General features: G+C 43.4%; 1 protein-coding gene across 7 annotated transcripts; it reads left to right on the top strand.

Annotated features, from left to right (window-relative positions):
• Positions 1–385: 385 nt before the first annotated feature.
• On the top strand, positions 386–20,817 carry CTTN (cortactin). 7 transcript variants are annotated; one of them, XM_014260420.2, is made up of 17 exons: positions 386–501; positions 3,271–3,354; positions 3,610–3,683; positions 4,957–5,086; positions 7,674–7,784; positions 8,455–8,509; positions 9,016–9,126; positions 9,956–10,066; positions 10,338–10,448; positions 11,443–11,553; positions 13,183–13,238; positions 13,719–13,788; positions 14,297–14,445; positions 17,394–17,483; positions 17,577–17,766; positions 18,659–18,730; positions 18,996–20,817. In XM_014260420.2, the coding sequence occupies exons 2-17, from the start codon at positions 3,271–3,273 to the stop codon at positions 19,130–19,132; spliced, it is 1,662 nt and encodes a 553-aa protein (XP_014115895.1). In that variant the 5' UTR covers positions 386–501; the 3' UTR covers positions 19,133–20,817. The 7 variants fall into 7 exon arrangements, with proteins under 7 accessions (XP_014115895.1, XP_087913484.1, XP_087913483.1 ...); XM_088057358.1 differs by lacking the exon at positions 386–501 and adding an exon at positions 1,184–1,623 and having other exon boundaries at positions 18,662–18,730; XM_088057357.1 differs by lacking the exon at positions 386–501 and adding an exon at positions 1,191–1,623.
• Positions 20,818–21,098: the final 281 nt, after the last annotated feature.

Raw genomic sequence — 21,098 nt, 5'->3', positions numbered from 1 at the left:
TTGGCATCCGTTGTCTTTGGATCCTCTGGAGGATCCCAGCTATGGGGGAAACTTTTTCCCACTGATAAAAAGTGATGGAAACCCCTGGGGACGGAGTAGATGCGACTTCCAAAACATGACAGTGCAAAAGTGAGTATTAAAAAAGAAAGAAGGATATTCAAAACTGCACCAGCAATACCCCTGTGGCCATTTTAAAACTACTGAATGTGCATTTTTTGAGCGGCTAAAAGAAACGGGGGACGGAGCAGCTCCAGAAATAAATATCAATGATTGCTGGAGCGGCTCCGAGCCCCCCAAGCCCCGGGGAAGGCGGCGTTCCCGCAGCCGCCGGCGCGGCCCCTCCCGGCGGGGCGGAGCGGAGCCCGTCCCGCTCCCACCTGGAGCCGGGAAGAGGAAGTGGGAGCTCAGGAGAAGCGGAAATTGCAGCAGCAGCAGCCGCCGCCAGCCCGGGAATCAGCGGCGGGGAGCCAGCGCCGAGGAGGAGGCGGCGGCAGAGGCAGAGTAAGCGCGGCGGGGCTGAGGGGTAGCCGGGCCGGGGGCTCCAAGCACGGCCGGGGAGCGCAAGGCAGAGCCGGGAGGCGTCGCGACGGGGTGTCTTTGTTTTTTTTTTTTTTTTGTTTTGTTTTTTCTTTTAATTTTATTCAACTCAGAAGCTGAGAACTTGAGGGGAAGCGTCTGCGGCGGGGGCTCCCCACAGCGGTGATGCCGCCGCCGCGGGCGCCCCTCGGGGCAGAGGCCCCCGCCCGCGGTGCCGGACTCGGGCCGAGTGGCCCGGCCCGCCTGGGAGCTGCTGCCCGGCTCCCCTCAGCTGCGCCCCGAGCCTCGGCACTGCCGTCCGGAGCTCGTCCCTAGGCCCCGGGCAGCGGGGAGGTGCCGAGGGTGCCGCTGAAGATGCTGGGTAGGATGATGTGTGTGCTGATTAGTCATAGCAGCACCGAGGAGCGCATACATTCGAGGCATATATTTAGCCTAGGTTTGTGTTCGAACCGTAGCGTTTGCTTCTTCCTTCAGGAATCATGACCACGTGAGCCAGTGAGTCATGAATAGATCGTGTTTCTCCTCGTTCTGCCCTGGAATCGGTGCTGGAATAGCAGGCGGAAACCAGGCTTATTCCTGCTAGCTGTGGACTGGGGGCCCAGATCGCTGGGGCTGCTTTGCTCCTTGTGGAATTCACAGAGTGCAGGGCTGAACTGTGGAAACTCCAAAATGTTGGCGTTTGTGTGCATGATTTGCAAAGAATCATGGTGGATTCTGGATTTTGTACGGGGATGTGTGTGAAATTTTTCTTCCCTGCGCTATTGTTTGTGGGAGCTTGAGGAAAAAGCAGTGAAACCTAGACTGAAGGATCCAGCTTTTGTTCTTTGAAATGTCCAAGCACAGCTGAATGAGTAAAATACATCAATCAAGTGAGCATAAGAAACAAGTACTTGAGGGAGAAAAGTTGCGTTTGGCACAAAGTGAAGAAATTCACCATGCACAGTTCCCCTGCATCAACTCTCATCACTTGAATTCCATTCCTAAACATCTTGCACAGTGTGGTGGAGCACAGAAGGATGTATACAAAACATCCCTCTTCGGAGAAGTTAGAAAGAACGTGGACCCATGTTGAATTTCATTACTGAGGTGGGCAGGTTCTGCTTTCCAAGGCTTTTGTGGTTTTTCTAGCAAGAAATTAGATTTTAGTAGGAAAGAGTAGGACAGTTGGACACAATCATGTGAGAGAAGGCTTTAGACAAAGTATTTTAAGGATGATGTTAACTCCCATGTTCTAAAGGTTTGGGTTATAAACTCATAGTCTCAGAGGTTTTTTGGATATGAAGTTATAAAGGTTAGTTCTTTACCTGCCAGAGGAAGTTAGGAGACCTCAAAAAACATGAGGGGAAACCTGCTAATACTGTTAGCATGTCACCTGCTCTGCTTTTACACCCACCATCCAGTCTACTCCAATATTTGCTACCCTGGTGTTTGACTGTCAGTTTTTCAGCTGCTCTCACTCACGTTACTAGTCCTGAAATTTCTGAAATGCTCCATAAAAGTGGCTCATCAGCTTGTTCTGCCAGGCTGCAGAACAAGCCTGAGAGAACGAGCTGTGGACTTTACCCAGGGATTACTAGTTATGCATTTAAGAGGGAGTGAGTTTCATCCCTCCCACTGAATTATGCAAGTGTGAGTTAAATAGCCTGTGATAATTATCTTTGTAGTCTGTTCTTAATTAGAAGGATAAAAGTAAGTGGACAGAATGATGGCATGTTAAAAAACTGAATTCTAGTTGAATAGCAAGGAAAAATCCTTTCTCTGAAAGGTATTCTGAACAAGCTGGGAGAACTAGCAGCTTTGTAGTTTGATGTTTCAGTTTTGCTTTCTAGAATTTATTTGTTTTGATTTGATACCTAAAATAAAGGGTGTAAATTCCAGCCACTAGAACCAGGAAGATCAGGAATTCTGCTAACTAGTTGCATTCAGAAGTGTTAATTAAAAGCATCCAACTTGATACTCCATGGGGGATAAAATTTCCAGAAAGCGAGAGGACCCAAATCATTAACCTCTTGTAAGTGCTGGGTGTTGTTTCTTGAAGTTATTGTTTGCCTTTTTTATGAGTCTTGCTTCCTGCAGTTACACTCTGTTGGTCTGAAAGCCAGACGAGGTGCTGAGTTTGTGTGCACCGTGTCTCACTGGGGGTTACCTGAGAAGCACAAACACTCCTGTTCTCTGTTGTTGGAGCAGTGTCTGTGTTGTGTGCAAATTCTTAGAGTTGTTGGGATTTCTGCCACCAGCAGAGGAGGTTGGGCAGGTGTAATGCAGGTGAAGAACAATGTTGTGCTCACCATTTTTAACTCCTGGGGGAAAAAAAAAATCACCTATTTCTACACCTTAATTGTATGCACAGGATCCAGAATTAGCAGCAGTCTTTGAAAGTTTGTGTTGGCTCAGAAACTTGTGTGAGCAGACGTCTTTGAGTGCAGTGACTGCACAAAAGGCACACAGTAATTTGAGCAAAGAAAGGTGATTTTGTTCTCTTTGAAACAGCAATTGCTCCTAATCTTTTTACAGTGCAAATGGGAGAGTTAAACAGGTTTGTAAGCCAGCTTGAGAAGACAGTCTGAGCAGCAGTGGTCAAACCTGTTTTCACTGCAAGTTCAGCTTTTGGTGATGTGGTTAAATAACATATTTTATTGGGAATTTTGGATTTCATATCCTCTGTCAGCTCCTGCATGAATCAAATGAGCTGGTGAGTGGAGCATGACCCCGCTTCTCCTGGTGTTGTTACAGATGTGGAAGGCTACTGCAGGCCACACCGTGTCTGTCAGCCAGGATGACGGAGCTGATGACTGGGAGACGGATCCAGACTTTGTGGTATGGCTTTTGGGATTTACTGATCTACCAGGAACATGTTCTGGGACAGCTCCAGAGGAACTCTGTGGGGCAGGGGATGTGTGTTTGGCCAAATATGTGTCTTGGCATGTCCCTGGAGTGGAGGGGAAGTGAAGCTGCTTCTCTAGCACTTGTGGTCTCAGTGACTGCTGGAAGCTTTTGTTGTGAACTCTGAAATGTGTGTGACTAGTGATTTCTTTGGGTGTTTAACTCTCTTTTTATGTGTGTCCTTCACAGAATGATGTGAGTGAGAAAGAACAGCGCTGGGGAGCTAAAACCGTGAATGGGTCTGGCCACCAAGAGCACATCAAGTAAAGCAGCTCTCTTGTGAAATGTATTAATAGGCACAGTCCCAGGCAACTTTTAATCAACTCATGATCTCAGTTACTTGTGTCTTCATAATTAAAGCAAGAGTCCCTGTAGAGGATTGATTATTTGCCAGATTGTTGGTCTTTCAAATGTCCTCAGAGCTGAAATTAAGAGTAGAAATATGGTGTAGGGACCCTTAAATCTTTCTTTGTCACTGGAAATGTGATTTTTTCCTGCCTCTGTATCTGAAAAGGTTTTTTTGGTTGTTTTTTTTTTTGTTTTTTTCTGTTTTAGTGCAAGAGCCAGTAGTGCCAGGGAAGAAGCTGAGGGATCTGAGCAGCTCCAGTTTGGTATTTTAAGGAAATATTTTGTCCCTTAATTCTTAAACTTTGTTTAGAAAACTGCTACCACCAAACTCATAAAAACCCTGGCAAAGAAACAAACTGAGCTCTGATGGAAAAGCAAATGAGTGTATCACAGAGGGATATGTGAAACAGAAATGATGCATCTCCTGAATCCTATATGTCTTACAAAAAGTGTCTAGGACAGAACTTTAAAGCAGTTTTAGGAAATATGTGAAGTTGCAGAGGGAGACTGAACTCTGGTTACTTCACGGATCAGTGTTACCCTGCTCTATTCTGAGGGCAGTGGAGATTGCTGCTGGCTGAATTATACCTGAGGAAGCTTAAAACTCAGGTGGGAAGTGCTTAAAGTACAGATTATACTTTGGGTTGCCCTTCTTTTCATAGCCTGCGCTGCCCTCTGTGGGATCACTTCGGGAAGAGAAGCTGCAAGTTTCCTTACATCTTTATTTTGCAGTACAGTGCTGCCCAGAATGCTCTGTTAGAATTAGCCCTGATACCACTGGGATTGTGTGATAAGAGGTGATCCCTGTTCTGAAAAGTTGCCATCTAAATAGAAAGCATTGGGAAGAATTTAAATTAGGACATGAGGAAAAAAAAAAAAATGTTACAGGCACAAATCAATTTTAGGTAAAGGATTGTTAAAATAGCAAAGTTCTCTTCTGTTTAATGCATTAGTCTTAAAACCAGCAGTTTCTTTTCTATTTTTAAACAACATTTTGCAGTGGGACAAATCCAGTGTCTCAGAATATGAGGTAATGTTTTATACAGTGAATGAATGGGAAGAGCTTGAAAAATGCAAGTGATCCAACTTCTAATTAAGATGATAGTTTTGTCAGCTTTGTTTTGCATCTTTATGAAGTTTCTTGCTGAAACTTCCTTAGTAAAGTTGCTGCTTCGTTGTTTTTTAAAGTATTCATCAGCTGAGGGAGAATGTATTCCAAGAACACCAGAACCTTAAAGAGAGGGAGCTGCAAACAGGACCAAAAGCTTCCCATGGCTATGGAGGGAAGTTTGGCGTGGAGCAAGATCGCATGGATAAAGTAAGTGTGGATGGGGCTTCCCTGGGATGAGGTGATCAGTGAAGTGATAAGCCTGGCCAGCAATACTCTTTGTGTGAGCTGAGTTTGTTCCAGCTTTGCTCTGGGGTGTGCAATGGCCCCACATGGTTTTGATTGATGCCAAGTCTGGAGAGGATTCCCCTGGAGTCAGGATTCAAGTTTTTAGATTTATGTTTCTAAATGTACAAAGGGCTTGGTGCATTAATAAAACCAGTATGATCTTTTTATTTGGATGCTGGGCCAGCTGCTCTATCCATATAGATAGAGACTGCCAAAAAATGAAAAAAGGATGTGCTGCTTCATTAAAATCAGAGTGCAGCTCTTGTGAACAAACTGTGAACAGTTTCAAATAATGCAAGTGTTTAAAATATTGTACTTCAGTCAGATGGTAGTTTTTTATATAAGGAGTTGATGGCTGCTTATGTTACACTGTTAAAAAAATTATAATTCTTAGTATAATTCCTTTAGTCATGTGGTAAATAGTCATATCAACTTCTGGCTGCTTTCTTTCATGAGCTCTGCTAGAGTAAGAATAAAAACATTTCTAAATAAGAAAGTTTTCTTACTTTATTTGTTTTCTGTATTTTTGGTAACTTGACAGCTTTAAATTTTTGCTGGATTCTTGTATACCAGAGTTAATTGCTGTCCAGTTCTCAGTGGGCCTTTGAAGTAGGCTAACTTTTGCATCTGAGAAAAGCAATTGCTGAGCAGATTCAACCACCAGGCCTGTTCTGCTGATGCTCTCTAGTGTCAGCAGTTTATCACTCACCTATGTCCATGGGGAAGAAGAAAGGAGCAAAAGTCAGCAGTGTTTCCCATAGGCCAGAATTATTCACGGGGAAAAACACGCTGGTCATGCCCATGTGACTGGTGCTGGTGGCAGGATGTGTGTCATGATTTCTGTTTGTAATAAATCTTTCTCCCTTGTAACTGTAGTTCTGAAGCCTTGTGGCTGAGATGTCTCCTTTGCAGGTATCTCTGCAGGTGTGCTGCTCCTACAGCTTGGCTTTAAAGCTTGACCATTGAATCAGGGTTGCTGCAGCGTTGCCATGGTGCAGGGTTTTGTTGCGTTTAGGGCAAATCCTTGGTGCTGAGTTAAAATGAACATTTCCATCACTCTGTGTGCCGTACCTCCTGAGCTGGTGTAAAATGTACAGAGAAGTTATGAGGGTGTTTGACTCTGAAATACAGATTACCAAAAACTGTTTCTCTAAGTCTTTTTAAAAGGGTTTTTTTTGTAATGCTTGGTATTTGGCAAAATGCACAAAGTCCTGGTACCACCAAGAAAACACCACGCTTACACCTTTGTTGGTGTAACAAAAGGGAGCTCGGGTAAAATCATGTAAAACATAAAATTTTCAGAGCTTTATGCTTTCCATAAATGTAATGGGAAGAATAAAGGGAGGTGTTTTCTGTCACATTTCACAGGTACTGTACTACAGAACACCTGCAGAATGAACAGGAGTGTGATTGTTTCAGTCAGGAAAAGCAGGGAGCTTTTGTAAAGCTTTTGAGTTAAAGTAGTGTCCTATTATTGCCATCCTTGATCTCCTTGATCTGTTACCTGGCAGTAACTTCAGCCAATAATGCTTTGCTTCCCTACCTGCTGGGAATGTTCCCTCCAGCCCCTGTGTGGAACAAAAAGAGCGAACACTAAAATCTGAGCTACTTAGGTGTGCAGACACCTTGTGTCCTCAAATTAATTCACCTTGGTCCAGCTGCCTGGCACAGAATTATCCAATGTGAGCTGCAGGTTTCTCTGGCCAGTTCCCATTGTTGGCAGTGGGCAAGGAAGAAGCATTTTTGCTCAAGGTGTGAGGCTCCAGCATCAATTCCAGGAGCTGTAAGGGCTCCCTAGCACTAGGTCAGTGTAACACTAGCAAGGCTCTGTGGAGGCACTTCCAGTGTGTAATTACATATCCCTATGTCCTGCCAGTTGTTGTGGGATAGATGGAACTCAGCCTCTGTTCAGCTCAACTTCCAGGGCCAGAACGCAGGGCTGTGATACCTTTGGCACAGGTGTGGGTGCATCTCCTCATGTTCAATACCATTTTGCATGTGAGGAAGATGCCTAATTGTGATTTATGCAGGAGACTTGGGTGCTTCCCTAAACCAGTGGCAGCTGGCTTTGGTTGTACTTGTATTGTTGTACAACAATATTGTTGTATTTGTTGCAGTTCCCTGTCAGCTAAAACAGATCCCTAAATAAAAACTAGGCTGTGTGTTTCACCCAGAACTCACTTCAAATTCTGCATGAACACCATCAAGACTCCCTCTGTACCTGTCTTGTTTTCATTCCTGTGCTTTTGAAGTGCAAATGCAGGGCATCAAGGAGCCCCCATAAAATGCAGTCACTTCCCTTGCCTAGGCTGGATTGGTAGCATGGCAGCATCCTTGTGGATACTTCCCAAGTGAGTAGGAATTTCCAGGGAAGTTGGTTTCAACAGGAGGAGTGGCAGTGATGCATGTTGGTAATAAAACTCACCCTCAGGTTGCTTGGTGCAGTGTTTTGTCTGACACACAAGACTGTGTAGAATTGCTGTCTCTGAACTTCACCAATTTCTTCCAGTCAGCTGTTGGACATGAATACCAATCCAAACTTTCTAAGCATTGCTCCCAAGTGGATTCAGTGAAAGGGTTTGGTGGCAAGTTTGGAGTACAGACTGATAGAGTTGACCAGGTGAGTGATTTCATCTTCTCCTGCAGCCACCCACAATGGTTTTTTTCTTCCTTTTGTATGTAAAACTTCAAAATTCCAGTGCCTTGAGATGCTGGTGTGGGCTGTTCTTCCTGCTATTTTTGAAGTTTAGCAGAAGCTTACACTGACTGTTAGGGAGATAAATTACTGTTTTAAGCAGAATAGAAAAAAGCCCTCATGAGATGAGTTGAAAAGAAAGCTGAAAAGAGATGTTAAAATACTACTTTCTTGTGTTCTTTGACAAGGTCAGTGTGAATACTGTAGAATGTTTGGGGATGTTTTGTCCTGTGTCACAGCATGAGCTACTGGGCAGGATAATTGATGTCCTGTTCCAAGACTGCGTAACAATCCTTGCATGGAAAAGCTGGATTTCTGTCATACTGAATTGCTGGACCTGGCAAGGCCAGGCTGGAGTGTGCTGCTGGTACAATTTGGCAAGGGAGGACAAAACCCTGGCCATGAACGCATGCACTGATGTACCATGTAAATGAATGCAGCCCATAAGTTAAAGGGGCTTTTTTGCCCCCAATCCAGAAGGTCAGAGCAATATGGAACAGCACAGGAATTGCTATGCTCTATGTCCACTGAAGTGCATGCAGTTTTTCTCCTGATGCCTAACTCTGTCATACTTGTCGTTTTATTTCTTTTCCAGTCAGCTGTTGGGTTTGAATATCAGGGCAAAACTGAGAAGCATCCCTCCCAAAAAGGTAAAGTGGGGAGGTGGCCGTCTCAGTGGGCATATTTTCTATAAAAAATAGAGCAGATTCTTTCACTGTACGGGAAATACCTCCTTTATTGAGACCTCTGCATGACATTCTCAATCAAATGGTGGGTTTGGTGGAACAGGAGGAAAAAATGAATTTCCCTGACAATTTCATGAGTTGATGAGGTTTTAAGAGAAGGAAATAGTGGGTTGTAAGGAGTCTTATTTTTATTTCTGAAGTGAGGTTCAAGGACATGTCAGGAAGACTGGGAATTGCTCTTTGTTGTATTGCACCCTGCTGGAAATAGGGAAGAACTTTAAAGGGAACCATCATAAGCTATAGGACTGTTGCTTATCTTGTGTTTAAAATTAAACTGAATTTTATGTGCTAAAGTATTCATAATACTTCGGTTCTGAAATAACTTGTTTTTCCCCTCAATTGCTAGGCTATGCTGTATCCATGACAAGTTGCCTTCATGCTGATTTTATTGTGCTTTACTCTCAATGCAGACTACTCAAGTGGTTTTGGTGGAAAATACGGAGTACAGGCTGACAGAGTGGACAAGAGTGCAGTGGGGTTTGATTACCAGGGGAAAACTGAGAAACACGACTCCCAGAAGGGTGAATAGACGCACATGTGTTAGCAGGCTCCTTCCCTGGTGCTGTAGGCACTGCCCATAAGCCATGTTGTTAAATACTCATGTTTTACACCTCTTGCACTCCTAACCTGCTGAAAGGTAATGCTGGGTAAAATTTATGTTGCTGAAAACCTCGACTTCTGAAAAAAACCCACAAAAAACAAAAAACTAAAAAAATTCTTCCTGGTTTTAAGGGACAGTCCAGGGGCACACAGGTTTGTCTGGTGGTTTTGTACAGCTCCTTTTGAAAAGCTTTAAATCAAAGTACTCAGTCTGTGAGCAGCTTCACCACCACAGAGAAGTGCTTCTAAAATAATCAGCTGTTTGTGGATCTAAACACTTAGCAGTGTTTAGAGTTAATATTGTGTTGCTGCTCAAGTTTCCAGGCATATCTGATCAAAAATCGACCATTTTATTGAAAAATAGCAACATTTTTGCCGTCTGTTTTCTGTTTATCCCTTAAAAATGTTTGCACTTTAGAAATGCTGACATGGAGCAGGGGGTGTTTAAAAGCATCAGGCTGTTGCTGACATGGGTTTTGGAGTTCACAGTAAGTGTCTTCAGAATTTTACCAAGGAGTCAGGCAGCTGAACTGCTGGTATTGCCCAGCAAAATGCTATTTTATTTTCCATCCTGGAGAATGTGTTCTGAAGGATTTCTGACTTCATTGTCTGAAATCAAGCTGAACTGAGGATGTCAGTGCTTCTTTTAAAACATGATGCAATGCTAGCAGCCCTGGTTATCACAGTTTCTCAAGGTGTTGATTTTGTTGCTGAGCACTTAAAAGCAAAACTCTTCTCTCTTATCTCTAGATTATTCCAAGGGCTTTGGTGGTAAATACGGTGTCGACAAGGACAAAGTGGATAAAAGTGCTGTTGGCTTTGAATATCAAGGCAAAACGGAAAAACACGAATCACAGAAAGGTTTATATTTTCTTTTAAAATCATAGCTCAGACCCTTTTAAACCTGGAAAACTACATTGGAGGCCTTTTTTTGGGTGGGAGTTGTTAAATTGTTAGGGGTTTTTTTTGTGGTAAATGTGTGTTTGCCTTGTGTGTGTGAGGATTTTGCATCCCCTTAAATGAGTGAATGTATTATTAACAGGGCAGCTTATCTCCTAACATGTTCCTGTTTTTTTTATTAAATGCAGTTTACAGCTATGAAATGCATTAATGTTCTCTGAAAACTTCACAGATTATGTAAAGGGCTTTGGAGGCAAGTTTGGCGTGCAGACAGACAGACAAGACAAATGTGCCCTTGGCTGGGACCACCAGGAGAAGGTGCAGCTGCACGAGTCACAGAAAGGTGAATCAGCTCTCAGTTCCCTGCTGTTCTTTCTGCCTGCCCTCATTTTGACTTCCTGTTGCCTGTGTGAACCCTGCCCTGGTGTCTTGGGCACAGCCTCTCAGGAGCTGATGTGAGGTTCCTTTCTTGTGTCTGGGTTTTGCTGTCACTGGTTGAACTGGTGGCTGCAGAGCAGCTTTGGTACAGCTGACACCCAGGCCCTCAAAGTCCAGGCTCAGGGCTGAATTCTCCTTTATGAGCCTGCAATTATGCTGGATTATTTTCCTTTTTCAGTTGATTTGTGCAAACCAGAGCTTAGGAATTCCTTTTTACTTTCCACCAGTAATTTTTCCCCTCTGGATTCTGTTGTGTGTATCCCTATTTTCATGCTGGGAGAGTCTAAAACCAAATGCAGTCCTTCCTCCTGGCATGTGGGGTTCTTATTCCTGTGAAATACATGGTGCCCAGTAAAAGTACAACTTCAGCTCTTAGCTGAAACCTTTCCTTCCTCAACTTGTGTGGCAACAGGAATATTCCTCCTTCCTTTAAGGAATATCTGGAGGGTGGTCTCTGTGGAGCCCATCCTCACACCTCGTTAAAGGTCAGCTCTCTGTACAAATGTTAACCATGCTGATGAAGAAAGCTCATTTGATTCTCTTGTATGTTTTGGTGTTTATTTTGTTTATTCTCTTGTATCTTTGTTGTTTTGTTTTGGTGAACAAATTACCGGTGTGCCTGTGTTCATACTTTTGATCAAATGCGACTGCATTAATGCAGTATGGATGAAAAATGTTGAGAAATGCTTTTTTCCTGTGACTTCAGAATGCTGTTCTTATATCTGATAAATCATCTCAAGTTGACAATTTTTTCAATTTACTTTTACATAAGTGTCCTTTTTTTCACCATCCAAAATTGCTGATAATTGAAAATATTGCAAAAATTATTTTGAGTGTTTCTGACTTAACTTCTTTATTTCCCTGCCTTGGTTTTAATGTATCCCATGTGGCTTTTTCAGACTATAAGAGTGGTTTCGGAGGGAAATTTGGTGTACAGACAGAAAGGCAGGACCCATCTGCTCTGGGGTTTGATTACAAGGAGAAACTAGCCAAGCATGAATCTCAACAAGGCACTGTTTTCACTTGTTACTTTCTTACCAGTGCAGCCACTTCTCACACAGTCTGAAATAGTTTCCTGAGTAGATCAAAGCCAGGAATGTGCAGACACTTGTGCTTCTGTTCTTCTGTGATCCAGCAGTTTTCTTCATTTTATCCTTAAAATATTACCTCAAGCAAGCCTGTGTTCAGGAAATGCCCAGTGTTTAGTCAACAGCTCTGCAAAATCCTAAATTAGTTAATAGCTGTACATGCAGTGTGATAGTAACATTATTATTAATATGAAGTTAATGAAGTCAGTTTTAGAGACTAAATATAAAGTTTTGCCTGGGTAAATTGGTGGGAAAATATTCAGATAATGACCATGCATGTAACCATTAACAAGCAACAGGCTGTGGCAAGATCATTTTCAAATCATTGTAGTCTTTGAAAGAAGTAAGGAATGTTTGTGGTTCTTAGGTGAGCAAGTGCTGTTATAATGCTCTGTTTATTCATTGTGAAATAGTTGGGGTACAGCTCATGAATTCCTGGTTTTCCGTTATCTTAAAGTGAGGAGTCTGGAGCAGGAAAATGTAAGTGTAGTATATTTATTCTAGCTGAAAATACATACAAAGCTGAAGAAAATGAGGTTGTTCATTGATAGCTGATATTTTCCTGTGCTACAGTGACACATATTCAGGCTTTCAGAGCCCGAGTGCAAGCACTGCAATGGTTGGCAGGGAGAGCCAATGGTTTGGGGGCTGAGAGGAGAAGGGGTTGTATTACAGGGATGGATAGGGAACATGGACAGTGTAAGGGCACATTCCTACTGCTCTCTGCCACCACAAAGAGGTATTCTTCCAGCCACACACTCTTGCTGCTGCTGTTGTGCTGCTCTGGTGCTCCTCAGATGTTCCCTTGAGAGCAGAAACCCCCTCCTATCTGGGTTTGCTTGTTGTTTTTATCAGTGTCACTGGTGAGTGAATTTGGGAGTGTGACAAGTGCTGAGGGCAGCACCAGCTGGGAGAAAGAGTGTGCAGCTCAGGGGTGGTGTGGGATAGCCCAGCCACCCCATTTCTGTGAGTTGCTTTAGGCAGCTAAATCTGGCCTGTGCAATTGCCCCTTTCAATGTGTAGAGCAGGAGTTACCACCAATGGTTTTAATATTCACCAGCTGAGTATCACAACCAAACCCACTGGAATGAGAAATTTGTTACATTCTCCTGCCATTCCCAAAAAGGAAAAAAAACCCAAAGCACCTCTGTGGTCACCAAAGACTGACTTTGAGCAAAGCAAAATGGCTCAGGCTCTGTGATTCCTGCAGAGAACTCAGAATTGGTGCTGTCAAAGGCTGTGTTACAGAAGTGATGCATCAGGAGGGCTCCTCCCTTACTCCTTGCTTGATACCTGTTCGATCCTCAGCTTCACGTTTACTCAGGGAATGCATGTGGCCCACAGCCTGTTGTCTGCTGGTGTTCCTGAGGGCTCCTGGGCTTCTGTGTCCTCTCTGCATCAAAGCCGACTTGCATTTTCTGTGGTGGCTGTCGCTGTGGCTCTGCATGCAGCTGAAATGGCTCTTTGCACCTGAGGTGGCTGTTTGCATTTGGCAGCAAGGCAGGAGGGGCACCTAACTCCCTGCTCTGACCCTTTTTGTCCTGCTTTTAGATTATTCCAAAGGATTTGGAGGGAAATACGGTGTCCAGAAAGATCGGATGGACAAGGTAAGTTGCTTCAAAGAGCCATGACTTCTGACCATGCAGAACAGCCTGGTTAGATCTGCACTGTTCATCTCTCTATTTCTGGACACTTCTCCAGTCTAAGGGCAGAGTTTTGTGCTTTTCTAAACTTCTAAAAAGAAAATTTATACACACAGATCTGATGCCAGCTTATGTGGATTAGAAACAGTGGCAGCTACACAATGTATGTTTATTGCCTTTTTTGTAGTTCTGATGAGTCACTCATAAACTTTTTTATTTTTAATTAATAGGATTTTGATGTATTTAGAACTGTCCCTGAAGACTAATTCTTTCTAGCTTGACTTGCAGAAAGGATTATTCTGTTTGTAAAGTTTTGATCCTTCCTGATTTAGTTTTGACGTTGTGCTAAAAGCCTTAGGGACAGTATCTCAGATTGAGTCTGTGTGAATGTCTTCATGAATTTGTGGGGGGTTTTACATGTAGCCTTTTTGTCCTTACTGATAGAATGCAGCAACTTTTGAAGACATTGAGAAACCAACATCAACTTATCAGAAGACCAAGCCAGTAGAAGCTGGTAAGGCATTGGCCCCAAATCCTTTCTTTGGAGGTGATACTGTCCAGAATCCTGGGATATTGATGTAGTAGTGCTGAGTAAAGGTCATCCAGAGAGAACTGCTGTATTTACAGTTCTCTGGCAACCTCAGACACTCCTTCCCTCCTTTAGAGGTTGTTTTGCTTTGTTCCAGTTTGTTTTTTTCTCTCGAGGCTCAACAGAATTAAGGAAGGGAGAATAAAAAGCATGAGAATAAGGAAAGAATAAGGGAGAATAAACTGTGTGGGGTTGTGGTGGGGACTGTACCATGAAGGAGAGAAAGAAGAAGCATTACAGAGTTTTTTTTGAAGAGAAATAAGGTGCACAAGAGGTTTGAGCTTGGAAGGAGGAGGAAGAAAGAGGAATGGAAGAACTTCCTTGACTGAACTTCCTTGACAGAGGGCAGAAAAGCAGAAATTTGTAGCTAAAATTCATTCCAGTCTACTTCTATATAGAACCTGAGACATGATTTTACTTTTCCATGTTACAGTTGCCAATAAAACAAGCAGCATCCGAGCTAACTTTGAGAACCTGGCCAAGGAGAAAGAGCAGGAAGACCGAAGGAAGGCAGAAGCTGAGAGAGCCCAAAGAATGGCCAGGGAGAAGCAGGAACAGGAGGAGGCTCGGAGGAAGCTGGAGGTCAGTAAGGTTCAAATCTGATTGGAGCAGCCTGGTTTCAATGCAGTGCTGGGAGAAAAGGGAATCCTTGAGAAAAGGTTCCTTTCCAGCTGGCCTTAAAGCTTGAAGTGTGTGTGTTTGTGCCTGCACTTCAGCTGTGTTTGACTCCAGCCTGGCCTTTTCCTCCTGTCCATCTGCCTTTCGACAGTCCCACATTCCCTTTGGGCATGGAGGAGCTCATGAGGGGAGGACTCTGTGGTCCCCAAAAGGCCCTGCATGTTCAAGAAGTTTAACCCCATGGTGACAGCTGGTGATGCTGTTCCTTTGGGATCAGTGTTTTGGAAGATGGAGGTGGTATAGCACACAGCCAGGAGATTAGGGGAGGATAGTCTTCCAAATGTTAATTGAATCTTAGGGAATTAAAAACATTGACTTTGCATTGGCATGGGTAAAAGCTTCATGATTTTTGTGTTATTCATAAGCAAGATAATTCCAGGACATGTTTAGTCAGAAACTGCATCTTAGCTCCGTTATGGAATTTGCATGTTAGTCTCTATTAGAGGAGACTAAGGCTTGATGTAATTAATTTGTTTAAAGAGTATAAAAGAGTGCCTGGTAAGCTCTCTTCCTCTAAAGTGATGGCTTTTATTTTTTATTTTTCCTTGGTTCTCCTTTTTCTCTCAGCTTATCACCTATTTTGCTTTATGGCATCACAATGTGCAGTGCGAGCATATGTTCATTGCAGGAATGTGTCATGAGCTGAATGGGAGCTCATCTTCTGTGCATCATTCTAATGCTGCTTTTCCTCCACATGGACTTTTAATACCTTCCCCCAGACATTCCTGGAGTTTCCTTACTGTGCTGGAGAAAAGCTTGGAGAGGAAGAGGTCATGGAATGGTTTGGATTAGAAGGGTCCTTAATTGCTCTGTCTTTTTTTTTTTTTAATTACTTTGTTATCTCAGAAATTACATTATTTCTCTTCTGTTTTTTTTTTTTGCTGTAAGTGTGGGTTAAATCCAAGCCATTTTGCTGGATTTTTCTAGTGCTTCATCAAAGATTCTGTTGCCTGGACACATTTGAAGTTTTTTTCCCCCAAAGCTGGTATTTCAGTTTCCCCGTAACCAGATGATTAATGTTCTTACAGCCTGAACATCTCCATGGTTAATTGTGGGATTCTGCAGACACAGAGAGGGGGAATGAGGTTGAAATGGCTCTGCTGGCACTGCCCCTTGCTCCCTAGCTGAGCAGGGGAAGGGTAGGTATGTGATCCACACCATCCACAGAGAGACTGCAAAGGGCAGGGATGGACTCTGACTGGTGTCAACTTCATTTCTGTCAGTGAACTTCTTCACACAAAAAAGGATAAAGCCTCACTTTCAGAGGATATATGGGCATAGACACTCCCACAATGGAAATGTACATATGGACTGCATTTCTTCCAGAGCCCTAGTTACTGGTAATCCTTGTTCTGGCTTGCTTTTCACAAATGTCACACAGGCAAAGAGTGCTCAAGGAGCTCTTCTTTGATGCCTGGGTTGAGTCAATGCTGCCTCGTGATTCCGCTGTGCTCTGCTGCCTTGCAAAAAAAGGCAGGATGCTCTTTCACATGGAGCATTTCACTGAGGAACAAAACCCAGCCTGAGGGGAACCATGCAATTTAAATGTTTTATGGCAGTTATGCTGTGTCTATCTTAAACTATAATCTGGACTGCAGATCCATTTCCTAGGACAAATTAGTCAAACTGTTGCCACGTTTGCCATCATTAATGGATTGATACTGCTTAATTTGTCTCCAAACTTAGGTTTGTCTTCTAATAATCACTTTGCTGGTGCCTTTTTATCTTTTTTATCTGTAGCACAGGAGTTAAAAGTGAGGGAGGGTTTGCATCAGGGGAGACTCTTTGCAGAAAGCACAGCACTAAGCTTTGAATTGTCTTCAAAGCTGGCTCTGCTCTCAAGACACACTTTGCATTCTTTGTTAGATGTATTTTTTTCTGAGCTGTGACAAGCAAAGGAAGATTTTTTTGTAACAGAATCCTACCACTACATTTCTGTACTGCCATTTCTCCTGAGAATCCTCTGGGATGTTACAGCTTGTTGGGCCTAAACTACTGGAGTGCACAGTTTACCATTGCACACATCCTCTCCTCCTTTTTTCAGTGAAGAAGATAGTTTGGCCCTGGATTCATGGTTTTCTTTCCTGTGGTAAAGAGAGGCAAAATGAAAGTTAGCTGTTGAAATAGTTTTGTGTCATGTGAACAGCACAGCCTTTCTTGCACTTGGGTGTCCTGGCTCCCCAATGAGTGGCTTTCCAATGATTGTGGAATTGCCTCGTGATTCACAGGTTGGATAGCACAGCATGAAGCACTTGAGTGCCAGAGCAGATCCACGTTCTTTGTGTCACAGAACACAAAAGCTATACTGCTTTTATTTCTACCACATACCATAACTCCTCTGAACATTGGAATCCTGACTGTCACTGTATAGGACCCACTTTAGTCTGAGCTGTTCAGTCGTTTGCCTTGGCAGGATGTTTTGCAAACCTGCCACAGCTTGCACAAACATTTCTCATTAGAGTTCATCTGTTGTGCACCCAGAACATGTGTGGGCTTCAGGTTCTTTAAACTCAGGCTGAAATGGGACATGAGGCCCAGCCAGCTGATGAGCAGAATTAATACACTGAGCACTGAAACCCTGCAGCTTCTCTGGAAATGGGCCAGACGACTCTGGGGCTCTGTTTTTAAACACAGGCATGTGTTTGTGCCATGGGGGTTTTGTTTTCTTCACTTTTTTCTCTTTTGCTATGCTGCATTTCTGGTGCTCTGCTTGGCCCAGCCAGCCCAGTCCTTCTGTGACCACAGCAGCTTATTGCAGGATATGCTGCCTGTCCTTCCTTCTGGAGGGTTGTCCCTTGGTCACCTCATCCGTGACTGAACTGCACTGAAGTTTTCCTTTCTCCTGGATTTAGGAGCAAGCTAAAGCCAAGAAGCAGACCCCACCACCCTCTCCTGTCACACAGGTGGCGGAGCACAAGGCACCCTCCAGCCCGGTCTACGAGGTTCGTTGGGATCCCCTTTGGGATGTGGGCTTTGATCCTGAGCATGGGAACCTCTTCACAAAGCCCTGACAGAGTTCCCCTATACTCCTGCAGGATGCAGTTTCCTACGAAGCAGGGTCAGCGTACAAGAGCTCCAGCCCATCCTACCCTGCTGCCCGGGAGCCAGAGGCTGGCTACAAAGCAGCACAGCCTGACTACCAGGAAGCAATGAGCCAGCAGGACGTGGAGTACGAGCCAGAGACTGTCTATGAGGTGGCAGGAGCAGCAGACCACTACCAAGCAGGTTTGTGTCTCACAGCAAACCCTTCAGGATAATGATTATTTCCTTTTGCAAGAGCTTAATGAGCAGTTGTGCTGATAGCACACTGTCCTGGTTTGCTAAACTCTACTCTCAGTCCGATGAGACTTTCCACATTCCCCACCAACAAACTTTAATTAGGAAATTAATAAATGGCTGCAGCAAGGTGTTGAGGTTAGTTAACTTCTGTGAGGTGACGTTGGAGTAATTACAGTGCTCTCCAGGGTCTCAGTTTGAAAAGAAATTCAGGGGTAGCCATTCCCACCCCATGGAATGTAGCTCAACATGAGAAGAAAGCACCAAGCTGGAGATTTAAATGTGTGCCGCGCCAGCAAAAAAATTCAATCAACAGTTCTTGGAGTTTGAAGTTGATATGTTGGGTTCTGTGCTTGTGAGGGACTGGAGTAGGGATGTATGAAACTGCAAGAGTAGGATTCTTTTGAATGTCTGTTTTTTTCTCACCTCTTGTGGTTGCTAAATGAGCTGTGAAGGATGAACATGGTCTGGTACAAAAACCTAGGAATTCTAAACAGGCCCCTTTCTGCACCCCCAGCATGCACCACTTGTATTATTTATTTTCGTACACAGTGATCTTGGGCTCAGCTATCCAGTCATGTTTTACAGAAGCAGTACAGGGCTATTGGTTTTATGTAGTCCTGTCTTCAATGTCTCTTGTAAATGCTTTTCATGCTTCAGTTGTGTGTGACTGGGGGAAAAAGTCCATACAGAAGGAACAGTAGCACTGCTGAAACCTAGCATGGGTTGTTGCCTGCTTCCTGTTTGGGTTAGCAGTGCAACTGAAGGAGAAGCACCACAGAAAGGAGCTGAGGGTGATAATGTACTTCATGTTTTCATTGTTCTCTTCTCCTTTCTTCAGAAGAAAATGCATATGATGAGTATGAAAATGAACTTGGGATCACAGCCATAGCCCTTTACGATTACCAAGCTGGTGAGCAAAACTCGTTTTCACCCTTTGGCTTCAAAAACTGTTCTGCATGAGGTACATCTGGATTTTTCCTTTGCCTTTTTATGTCTCTTGTGGCGGCAAATGAAAAGTCCGGGATTTGGGGGTTGGGCAAGAGCGCAAATTGAAAATGACTGGGTTCTGTTTGTGGGAATGGTGGGAGTTTCCAAAAAACTCTTTCACCCAAGTGCTGGGGCTGTTGTGAGCTCTTGGTCATGTGAGTGCTGACCCTGTTGGGTTCTCCCTGCAGCGGGTGATGACGAGATCTCCTTCGACCCTGACGACATCATCACCAACATCGAGATGATCGATGACGGCTGGTGGAGAGGGGTGTGCAAGGGCCGCTACGGCCTCTTCCCTGCCAACTATGTGGAGCTCAGGCAGTAGGGACTCCCACTGCTGCTCATGCCTTAATTCCCCAGCCCACACACCACTTCACACACTACAGACAGACCACGAGGCTTTCCCGAGGATGGAGGGGGTATATGCATATGGCTTTTATATTTAATACTTTGCTGATGCTTTTTAAAATGTTTATGCCACAGAAATCGCTAATATATTGTAAGTACTCCGTCTTTCACTGAGGCTCTTGGGATTTATTTTCATCTGGAAACATTTCTTCTCTGCCAAACTAGCCAAGCCTTTTGGACGGCAGTAGCTGTCTGCTGTAATATTGCATGTTTTACTCCTAAGTGAGCAGATTTAGTCAAAATGTTCAAGTCTGGTTAGTCTTCCACTAAGCGTTTGCAGCTGAGAAAGTCATGGCTATATGCAAGCTGTTTGCATTTCCACCAAGTGGGGAGGACTGGGGAGGTGCAGAGCTGGATTTTTTTCCTTTTCTTTTTTTTTCTATTTTTTTTTCTATTTTTCTTTCCTTTTTTTCTTTCCTTTTCCAGATAGTGCTTGAAAAAAAACAAAGAAAATGTTTGAAAGTTTCTGCTAATAGTAGTTAATCAAATACTGTCCAATATTTATGGAATATTAATGTTATGAGGGAAACAGTCTGGTACTTTTTCCTTTTCTTTTGAAGTGGAGTTCCTTGGCTCTTGAATTTTTTATCTTCTTTTTAAATTATTTTTTCTTGTTCCTGCTCCTCCTGCTCATGTTATCCCAGAGGAGGGCTGCAAACTCTCTAGCACAGATTTTCCCAAATTCCTTCACTCTTTTGTTTTTGCTTCACCCTCCTCTTTTCCCAGGAAAACTTGGAAAAGTTACTGTGCAAGTGTTAAGTCACCCAAGGAGATTCCTGCTGGTTCAGAAGGAAACTCGCATCCAGATCTGCAGGAATATTCCCATTGCTTTAAATGGGAGGAAAAGGCAGGAGGGGTGGGATGGCAATTGTGTTCTGTGTGCAGTGCATCCATGCTCAGACAAGGAAGGGCCTGATGTGCAGCAGTGACATTTTATGGAACCATTTTTGAGTCAAGGAATGTTAATCATTGTATTTGAAACCCATGGAAATTATCTCCATTTTTAAACCAGACAAGAGCCTTTTTTTTAATGTTCAACAGAAACTGCCATTACTGTTCTACTAAACAACACAATTAAACCTGTTTGGTTTTTGTTTTTTTTTTTTTTGCCAAAACTGAAATTCCTGTCACTCTAGAAAGCTGACCACTGCAGATTTAGGGTCCCTACCAAAGATAGCAAGTTGCATTTAATAGTGCACATGTTCAGTGTCTGTACTGTCTGTTTCCACCTTCTGATCAAAAGGAAAATGGCAAATCTAGTGTAGCAGCCAAGAAAGAAGGTAAAGACTTCTTATCAGCTCTAAGTTTGGACCAATGGAATATGGAAGGCCTGTACAAAATGGTGAAATGTACAGAGTATCAAGGGAGAAGGCATCATGTTGAACTAGTTCTTGGATGGTTGGGACAATCCTTCATGAATGGGACATGTGTGTCATGATTATTACTATTTCTTTCTCCTTTCCATGGTCTCATATCTGTGTTGTATTTGCATTACTAGGGTTGGGTTTTATATGCAGTTTATTTTATCCAATTTTGCATAGAACACCTCATTAGGTATATGATTTTTGTAAATTAAATATTCAATAAACTTTTTGAACCATTTGCATGGAATATGTATATATTTTTTTATCATTTTATTTTGAAAAATTTCAGCAACAGGCTCAGCTTTGTCTTTTGTTCTACGTGCCTGTTAATTCTGCTAAAAGCACCAGTGGGCTGCAGGGTTTGTGGCTGTTCCTGGATTTTGGGAATGCTGGTGGCAGCAGGGCACTGGGTGCTCTTGCAAGCACAGATGTGGGTTACATCAAATAAACTTTTCCATCCCTTTAAAGCTGTTCTGCTCTTGTTCGTGGCAGGGTGAATCATTCCCAAGGCTTTGCTCC

The sequence above is a fragment of the Pseudopodoces humilis genome, chromosome 7, assembly GCF_049639895.1.
Source record: "Pseudopodoces humilis isolate 2021_Gansu_Grassland_sample_001 chromosome 7, ASM4963989v1, whole genome shotgun sequence".
Taxonomy (NCBI): Eukaryota; Metazoa; Chordata; class Aves; order Passeriformes; family Paridae; genus Pseudopodoces; species Pseudopodoces humilis.
Note: the sequence above shows the minus strand (reverse complement) of the source record. Positions and strands in the feature narration are given on the sequence as shown.